At 35.8% G+C, this 10,115-nt stretch overlaps 1 protein-coding gene and 1 pseudogene across 1 annotated transcript; one reads left to right on the plus strand and one right to left on the minus strand.

Annotated features, from left to right (window-relative positions):
- LOC145974286 (uncharacterized) lies at positions 1 to 5,615 on the plus strand (annotated as a pseudogene).
- A 333-nt stretch (positions 5,616 to 5,948) lies between these two features.
- Positions 5,949 to 7,940, minus strand: LOC145974287 (uncharacterized). Its single transcript, XM_083104085.1, has 4 exons — positions 7,853 to 7,940; positions 7,525 to 7,757; positions 6,949 to 7,472; positions 5,949 to 6,861 (listed from the first exon to the last, which is right to left on the minus strand). The coding sequence occupies exons 1-4, from the start codon at positions 7,938 to 7,940 to the stop codon at positions 5,949 to 5,951; spliced, it is 1,758 nt and encodes a 585-aa protein (XP_082960211.1).
- Between the last annotated feature and the right edge of the window lie 2,175 nt (positions 7,941 to 10,115).

A 10,115-nucleotide genomic window follows, 5' to 3' on the forward strand; every position in this document is an offset into this window, starting at 1 on the left:
ATGACTTGGCTTGTCGTTCGATTCAAAGAGGATAATACTGTTGAGGCAGTACGGAAAAAATGATTTCTGACAAAAGAATCTATATGCTATTGGCCACCAAAAAGTTACGATAATGCAGCTATTAAAGCATCAATAAAAAATCAGCACAGTCCTGACTCGAGATGGATGAAATACGAAGCAATTATTTTAGGCACATATGGTAAATGTCGTTTATATTATATTAAATTTTTCTGAAATTATATAATAAAATTTTAATAAATATATAATTATAATTTTATAATTTTATAATTCTAATAAATATATAAATATATAATTATATTATAAAATTTTTATAAAAAATAAATCATTAATTTATTAATAAAGAATTATACTCAAACTATGTTATTAATACAACATTAAAGAGAACATCCCACTGAATACGTCACGGCGCAGTATGTTAATGTACATCAACGTACCACGCCATGATGTACTCATGGTATATCCTCTTATTAATACTTATAATTATTAAAAATTTATAACAAGTTCTGTAATGTAGAATAGTTCTGTGCATTTTTAGTAGCTTCATGCGAATAACATCTTTTGTAATACTATGCACTTGCAAATATTATATTATATACAACAAACGGTGCTATTTTTATTAGTTATATTGTTCGTCATTGGTTACACAAGTAATAATTGTTTAGCTGACTTAAATATTGCTAAAAAAAAAGTAATCAAAGCTCAAAATACAGACGATCTTTCATCACATACGGAGATTTTAACGAAAAAAATTAATAAATTACATAAGCGGAGACACAGCACGAATAAACACAACGATTATTCAGATACTGATGAGTCCTATGAGTCTAACTGTGGTATGTCTGATGAAAATAGTAACACGTATCCATCATTTCCACTTTCTGGCAACAGACATGTTGAACACGGTAAAATGATTACTTTTTTAGTAAGAATTCTTTTTATTTTTAAAAAATAATTTCCTTTATATTTAACAGATAATAATCGCTCTCCAACGCAAAGTCAAGATCAAAATATTACTAATGGTAAGTATTTTTGAAATCTTCATATAATAAAATATATATATTTGCATTATATTAACCAGATATGCTGAAAAAAAAACAAATTCCAAAGCCACTGGTTTGTCGCGTATCTTTGTAACATCACAGTTAAAATGGACCCGTTATAACCTTGTAAATCAAAAGTTGAATACAAGATAAACAAACGGGCTTCACCGTTTCAATGTCGTTACTTTGCCAAAATATAAAAGAGATGATATGGCAATAAATAGGCAAGTTTAGATATGCACACGTTGCATAAGCCCGTTGCAAGTTCATCCCCTGGTTCTCGTATCAATCTGTGAACAGTATATCATCCATACGTATTACGAGGGTTGCCTTTTAAGTTTTGCGATGTGGCAACACCTGTGTTGCCACATTAAATCTGACATCAGAATCGTGAAGTTTGACGTTTTTAATGGCATACGTCCTCAGAACGTTTTGTAATACGAGTGCTATTTGTGTTGTTTACAGTGACTTGAAAAATTCATCTCGGCCAAAAAATGGAATTAAATCGTGAAAATTTTCGTGCGATGATTTACTACGATTTTCGACGTGGATTAACTCAACAACAGTGTGCCGATCAACTTGCTTTGACTTTTGGTGATGAAGCACCACACCGGGCCACCGTGTTTCGCTGGTTTGCTGAATTCAATCGTGGCTGTCGTTCGCTCAAGGACGAATTCCGTGAAGGTCGTCCAAAATCGGTTGTTTTGTCAGAAAACATCGATTCTATGAGTGAAATGATATTGCAAGATCGTCATGTGACTTATCGTGAGATTGAGGTATCCCTAGACATTAGTTCCACCAGCGTACATTCAATATTGCATGAACATTTGGTCGTCAAAAAGATTTGTTCGCGTTGGATCCCACATAATTTGACAATCGCTCAAAAAAAGGCTCGTGTCGATTGGTGCAAAGAAATGCTCAAGAAATACAATCGCAGTGCTTCAAAAGACGTTTATAAAATCGTAACAGGTGACGAATCATGGATCTATGCGTATGAGCACGAAAGTAAACAGCAGTCGACTGTATGGGTCTTTCAAGGTGAGCCAAATCCAACAAATGTTGTTCGCGCACGAAGCACTTCGAAGCAAATGGTCGCCTGTTTCTTCGGAAAAACCGGACATGTGGCAACCTGTACCATTAGAACAACGTAGGGCGGTCAATTCTGAATGGTACACAACCATTTGTTTGCCAGAAGTCTTCGGAGAAATAAGGAAAACCAACCGCCGAAGACGGATCATTCTCCACCACGACAATGCGAGCTCTCACACATCGGCTCAAACAAGTGCCTATTTGAGCAGTCAAAACATCGAATTGATGGATCATCCGCCGTGCAGCCCTGATTTGGCACTCAATGACTTCTTTTTGTTCCCATCCATGAAGAATAAGCTGCGTGGTCAACGATTTTCATCGCCCGAAGAAGCAGTTGAAGCGTTCAAAATGCATGTTTTGGAGGTACCTCAATTGTAGTGGAAAAAGTGCTTTGAAAATTGGTTCAAACGCATGCAAAAGTGTATTGATCTTCATGGAGAATATTTTGAAAAACAGTAAAGCCATTTTCAATGATAAATATTATATGATATTTGTTTGTCGCAAAACTTAAAAGGCAACCCTCGTATTAATGATACGCATGGAAGATAATGCTGTAAAGCAACGGGAAACAATTTTATTGCGTCGTATCTTTATCACATCACTATTTACAATTCAAAATTACATAATACAGATACGCAACAAATTCGAACACGGCTTAGCAATTTATACATTTAAATATCTACTTTTGTTTTAGATAACATTTAATTATAATACATTATACATTTATACATACAGGGTGGCCCATTTTAATACATCCAGTCGAATATCTCGAAAACCAAGCCCGGGAGAGAAAAATGTTTCAGACAAAAGTTGTATGGTTTCGAGGGGGCCATAAGATGGTACCATTGGTTTGACCTTGAAGAGTCATTTGAAGGTCACGTGAATGTCAATTCAATTTTTTTAAATGGAACATCCTATATATTTTTGCACATTTTTGTAGCTTATCTCGAGAGCTTTCCAAAACACTATAATTAAGTACCTTTTCGTTAAGTACTTTTTGAGTTATGAGGCTTGAAATAATTTCTTAATTTTACATAAACCGTAAAATATCTTGTAAAATATTCATTTTTCGATTATCTTACCTTAATATTTTTATGTACAAAATAATGAGAGGAATCAATTGGTGTAAAGAAAAAACATAGTTGTTTTTAAGAAAAAATATGGAATTGTTAATTGCAAATTACATATTTTTTCTTCAAAACAACTATGTGTTTTCTTTACACCAATTGATTCCTCTCATTATTTTGTACGTAAAAGTATTAAAGTAAGATAATCGAAAAATGAATATTTTACAAGATATTTTACGGTTTATGTAAAATTAAGAAATTATTTCAAGCCTCATAACTCAAAAAGTACTTAACGAAAAGGTACTTAATTATAGTGTTTTGGAAAGCTCTCGAGATAAGCTACAAGAATGTGCAAAAATATATAGGGTGTTCCATTTAAAAAAATTGAAGTGACCTTCACGTGACCTTTAAATGACTCTTCACGGTCAAACCAATGGTACCATCTTATGGCCCCCTCGAAACCATACAACTTCTGTCTGAAACATTTTTCTCTCCCGGGCTTGGTTTTCGAGATATTCGACTGGATGGATTAAAATGGGCCACCCTGTATATACATTTAAAAAATTAATTATTATTTCAAAATAACATTGATGTTTTTCAATTCTAATAGTGTATTCATTTATTCCACTCTAAGGCCGGTGTAGTACACAGGTGGATTCAACGCAGGACGGAAAGGTTATCAGCATATGTATTCCTATGTGGTAAATAGCTTATGGCGGGCCCGCCACAGTCCGCCGTAGTGTGCTACCATAGGAATACATGTGTTGAAACTTTTTCTGCTCCGTTGAATCCATCCCTGTATTATATCCGGCCTTAATATAACAACCAATTTCATTAAATAACCATTATTAAATGGATCATATTTTCTTGTTATTTTAAGATAACTTCAAGCCAGCTACAGACAGCGCTTACATAAATGCTGGTAAATAATTATTTTCATTTATATTATGTGTTTCATTTATTTCGTATTTTCTAAATATTTCTTTTTGTATAATATTCTAATAATATCTAATACAACTCAACTTTCAAATTTTCAGAATTTAGAAAACAACTTTTTAAAGAAATTCATCTGATTAATCTAAAATTAAATGACCTTATAAGCAACGTTAATATACTTATAAAAAAAGCCCGATATACTGATGAGCCAGAACTTAATGATGATACTAATGCGGCTGTTAAGATTCTAATACAATCGTTTCCAGTTCTTACAGAGCAGCAACTAATGTCGATGGAAGAATGGCTATCGAGTTCAGCTAATAACATACATGCATTGGTGCGTATACTAAATTACTTATGTATTTTTTAAAATGTTATTTTACATAATGAAAATTATTTTCTAATAAATAACTTCTATTATTTTGTGAATTTAATATTTTAGAGTTATCAACTGCGTTTAATTGGAGGCATGGATCTTTGCCATGTAATCAAGGGTGTTATGTCGAGAGTAATTTCGAACGAAGTTGGGATGCTGTATTCTTGGGAAGGAGCCCGGCAAAAAAAAAACTTTTAAATCGTTAAAATTCGTCCAAGTTATTATTGATAAAATATATTATTTTAATATACACTCTAAATAATTTTAAGCACGTATACACCCTTGAGTCAAGCCTCCTAACCATATTGCGTAACCAAATGATGCTCGATAGTCAAATAGAAAAATTTGAATTTAAATCTAATCTTGTTACATTACTTTGTTGCTATCATTCCTTGATTAACTATTTCTGATTTAATACATTTCCTATAGGTTTGTGGCTCAGTCTGACGTGTATCTAATACTGCGTAACCATATTAATGTCTAACATCATTTTACGCGCGACACAGAAATACTGACAATCAGTAGGTCGCTCTGAATCTTAGGCTGTAATCCTGTAATACGTGTATTATGCGATGATGTTACGCATTAAGGCCATTTCACACACTTTCTGTAACGTAAACGTAACAGTAACATAAGGATTCGATCAATCTTATTGCTTGATTCGGCTGTCCGTCACGTGAATCAAGCAACGCGATTGATCGAATCCTTACGTTACGTATGGTTACGGAAAATGTGTGCAATGGCCTTTAAAGTTCGCAGGTCTGTTCACACCGGTTACGTTCCACAGTTACGTTGTAAGGCTCGAGTCATATGCGTACATAGCTTTATATACATAGCAGTATGATTTTAGGTGTTGTTCGACTGAATCTCAAGACAAAATCTGCAACAGAATCGGACATCATAGAAGTCATAAAAAAATTGGCTAGTTAGAAGTAAAGAACGCAGTAACAAGTTTCAATAAAAAAAAAAGCACAAAACACTGTATGTCAAACAGGTTCCGTTTGTGAAACAGACTCTATTTCTGAATCACCCTCCGTTTTTGAAAAAGGCTCTGTTTGTGAAATAAGCCAGAATCTTCATGATTAAGATACAACTTGGTGTTATTATTATTTGTTTTACATTTATTGTTGTCAATCTTTATCAGGTAGGATACTCGTGTTTGTCGTAAATAATCACACGCATTTATTAAGTCACTTAACTTTATTTTAGAAAAAATTATTAGGTAGAATATATCCCGATACAGATGCCAGAGAGAGAGTATATATTATCAAGATAGAAAACATGCGTGTGCGCGATATGTATCAATTACGCGTGCGCGTCATTGTGAATAAAGATCAACATTTGAAATTGATAATCGTTGTTACACTGAATATGAGAATATTCTCAATACCCTCCCTCAACGATTACATAGTTCCATATTCATTTATCCGTCAGTTGACATCCTTCTCGGTGTTTTCTCAGCTTGACTGATTGCAGAGGTTTTGTAAGCATGTCTGCAATCATTTCCTCGGTGCAATATCGTAAGTCTATGACTTCCTTTTCGACTAGATCGTTAACGAAGTGATATTTGGTATCAATGTGTTTGGTTCGATTTCGAAATTCTTTACTTTTTACCATCTTAATTGCACTTTGGTTATCTTCGTATACCCTTGTTGCTTTGATTTCCGTCTCGTCGAAGTCTTTTAGAAGTTTTCTTATCCATATTAATTCTTGACTAGCTTCTGCCAAGGCAATGTACTCTGCTTCGCAGCTTGACCAGGCTGTACATGTCTGCTTTCTGCAGGACCATGCGATTGCGCCTCCGTTGTATAGGAACAAGTGTCCACTATGTGATTTGCGATCTGTTGTATCTTCTGCCCAGTCTGCGTCTGAGTATACTACGAGACCGTTGTTACCTCCTAGTTTTAGTCGTAGGTTTTTTGTGCCCTTTAGGTATCGTACAACTCTCTTTGCTTCGGTCCAGTCGGTCTCAGTTGGTTGTTTAATGCGTTGACTCAAGATGGATACGCTGGCTGCGATGTCGGGTCGCGTATGTGTTGCCACGTACAGTAGAGCTCCGATAAGCTTATGGTATATATCATCGTTTACCATAGGCCTTTTGTCTCCCGTTAATTTCAGATATCCCGTGTCCATAGATATCTTCGATATTTTCGCATCCTCCAGCCCAAACCTTTCGACAATTTTTTGAATATATTTTTCTTGGTCGATGCTGTATATGCCCTCTGAATCCTTTCGTGCGTTGATACCGAGATAGTTTGTGAGTTCTCCGAGCCGTGTGAGCTCAAACTCCTGTTCGAGACTATTTGCCGTTTCATCTCTTGCTTGTTTGAATCTGCAACAAGAATATCGTCTACATAGATAATCATATATTGAGTTTTTCTTTCTGACTGTTTCGAGTACAAGCATGGGTCTGCTGTACTTTGTTTGTACTTTGTTTTGAATCCTAGTCTGATGATTGTTCCGTGAAGTTTTTCGTTCCACACCTTCGCAGCTTGCTTTAGTCCATATGGGCTTTTTGTAAGCTTGCATAGATGTTCTTTTCCAGCCACAACGTATCCCTTGGGCTGCTTCATAAAAATCGTTTCTTCGAGCTTTCCGTTGAGGAAAGCCGTCTTTTTTTTTATTTTTTCTTTCAAGATCCGCTTTGTGTATAACTTCTTGCTCTTCTTCGAGATTTTCAAGGTTTAAATCGACTTCTGCTAAGCGTGTCGCCTTATCTCTCGTAACTGTTTTTTCTCTTTCGATGGTTTCACTTTTCCCCTTTTGTTGGGCGTCACGTTCAGTCTCCCATTTTGTTCCCTTCGAGTAGTTTTCGTCAAACTTCACGTCGCGACTAATGGTGATCTGGTTTGTTTTGGTGTCTAACATCCTATAGGCTTTAGATTCCGTCGAGTAACCCACAAAAGTGAGCAAGGTAGCCTTAGTCGAGTTTCCTCCTTTTTTCTTTTGGTACGTGCGTGTATCCTTTAGATCCAAAAACTCTCAGCCTACCAACATCCGCCGTTTGTTTATTCCATAGTTCATATGGCGTTTTTTCTATCCCTCTACTGGGTAAAATATTCTGTAAAAAATTTGCCGTGCTAACTGCTTCGGCCCAGTACCTTTTGGCCATGCTCGCATCGATCAGCATGCATCTTGCTGCCTCCATAAGCGTCCTATTCTTTCTTTCTGCGACTCCGTTTTGCTCCGGCGTATGAGGAGCTGTATACTGTCCACGTATTCCCTCTCCTGCAAATAGTCGCTTGATTTCGTTATTGGCATACTCACGCCCATTTTCTGACCTTATTATATTTGGAGCTTTGCCAAATTTATTCTTCACATACCGTATCCTTTGATGTGCTCAACTGCTTCTGACTTGTTCTTTAGAAAATATATCTCCGTGTATCGGCTGTAGTCATCGATCATCGTCATGTATGTAATATCGCTTTCCGCTCGATGTCTCAGTTTGCATGGGACCGCATAGATCAGTGTGCACCAAATCTAGTACGTGCGTCGCTCTGTTTATACTAGTTTTCGGGAATGGATTCTTCGTGAGTTTGCCTTTCGCACAATATTCGCACACCTCTCGAATTCCGCAATCTTGTATTTTGATCCCTGATACCAGATTTTTGTCTTGGAGCAGCTGTATATCGTGTATGTGTCTATGACCAAATCTTCGGTGCCAAGTATGTTGACAATTTTCTGTGTGCGAGATCTGTTTCACAGCCATTGCTTTGGGCATTGCTTCTAGTGCGTACATATTTGATGAGAGAACTGCCGCATTATCACAGCGTTGTTCTTAACAATCTTACACTCTTTATCCTCAAATTGCACTATTAAGCCCTTTTCTGCTAATTTTCTTACCGACAATAAACTTTCGGTTAAGTCTGATACGTACAGTACATCATACAGTTTAATATTTACCTCCCTGTTATTTCCATCGATGCATCTCATGACACCTGAGCCAATTCCTGTCGCTTGAGCACTTAGTCCGTTTGCTAGAGTGACGTCTGGCAACTTTCTTGACTCAAAATCATTAAAAAAGGTTCTGTTTCTCGTCATATGACTTGTGGCTCCCGAATCTATACACCACGTATTCTTTTGAATTTTTCCTCGACGAGCGCTGAAACATATAAACCCCGATTGTATTTCTTCTGCGTCAACCTTGTTTGCTTTCTCTCCATTTTCTTTCTTCGTCTTCCACTTCTTATACTTTATGCAGTCCTGCTTGAAGTGTCCTTGCTTGTGGCAGAAAAAACATGACCTTTTTCCTTCACCTGTTGTACCACCGCCCTTTTGTGACGCCTTTAATGCTGTATTTTCTTCACTGGCGTCTGGCACACCTTTGCGTCTTTTATATTCATCAAGCAACCTCCCTTTGACCAAATCCAGTGTGAGTTCTGTCTCGGGTCTACTCTCGAGAGCTGTAATTAAAGTACTATAAGACTCTGGTAAACTGCTCAGTAACATGGCTACGAAAAGGTGATTTTTAATTTCTTCGCCAAGCGCTGTCAGCCTATCGACAAGATCTTGCATAGTAATTATATGCTGTTCCATATTTCCAGTCTCCGTTAACTTTAAATTACAGATTTGTCTCAGCAGATATACTTTACTGGTTAGAGTAGATTTCTCATGATAATTCTTAAGAGAGTCCCATATCTGCTTTGCCGTTTCTGCCTTACGAATATGTATAAGCTGTGCATCTTCTACAAGCAAACCTATCGTGGATCGAGCCTTATCTCTTCTTCCATGCTGCAGCCTGTGTAGCGTTGGCGCCGTCGAATTAACTTGATCCCATAATTCTTCTCTGGTAAGGAGGAGTTCCATTTTAAATTTCCATATGGTAGTTTTCACCATTTAGTTCGGTTATGCTAGACCGTATATGCTCTGCCATGATTAACCTCGAAATTGCCCACGTGCTGCACTTGAAGCGAACTTTATTCTTATTTTTCTCGCACTTTACGACCTACCTGGGCCCATAACCTGTTGTCAATCTTTATCAGGTAGGATGCTTGTGTTTGTCGTAAATAATCACACGCATTTATTTAATCACTTAACTTTATTTTAGAAAGAATTATTAGGTAGAATATATCCCGATACAGATGCCAGAGAGAGAGAGTATATATTACCAAGATAGAAAACATGCGTGTGCGCGATATGTATCAATTACGCGTGCGCGTCATTGTGAATAAAGATCAACATTTGAAATTGATAATCGTTGTTACACTGAATATGATAATATTCTCAATATTTATTAAAACTTAAAAGTACAGCAAGAGAGGTTTTAAGATTTCAAATACAAATAATTTGCTTGTTCTGCTACTAATGTATTTATCATTTTCATTTTATTCGATTTACTGCACATTTATCAGTATTTAGTTTTGTTTTTATTTCAATTGAGTTATTTTTATTTTAAAACTTTAAAACATATCGTTTAAATATATCATTTTGCTATAATACTTATTTTATTTTTGTAATTATTTGATTTGTTTAATTTATTTTTATTATGTTGCCTTACAATGTAGGTACAAAAAATTTATGCTAAAAAAATTTAATGTTACATATAACAACACACATGTTTATTTAGATATTTTAAAATATATTCTG

Source organism: Camponotus vicinus, unplaced genomic scaffold (genome assembly GCF_025532165.1).
Source record: "Camponotus vicinus isolate PSW18456_S1 unplaced genomic scaffold, iyCamVici1.0 SCAF_7, whole genome shotgun sequence".
NCBI lineage: Eukaryota > Metazoa > Arthropoda > Insecta > Hymenoptera > Formicidae > Camponotus > Camponotus vicinus.

Bases quoted from the DNA above. Each gene is read 5' to 3' on its own strand.
- LOC145974287 (XM_083104085.1), bottom strand. From the start codon at position 7,940: ATGACGATGATCGATGACTACAGCCGATACACGGAGATATATTTTCTA. The intron at 7,473-7,524 runs GTTGGTAGGCTG...ACGTACCAAAAG, and splicing joins GGAATAAACAAACGGCGGAT to AAAAAAGGAGGAAACTCGAC. The intron at 6,862-6,948 runs GTACAGCAGACC...TTCTTGTTGCAG, and splicing joins CAAAACAAAGTACAAACAAA to ATTCAAACAAGCAAGAGATG.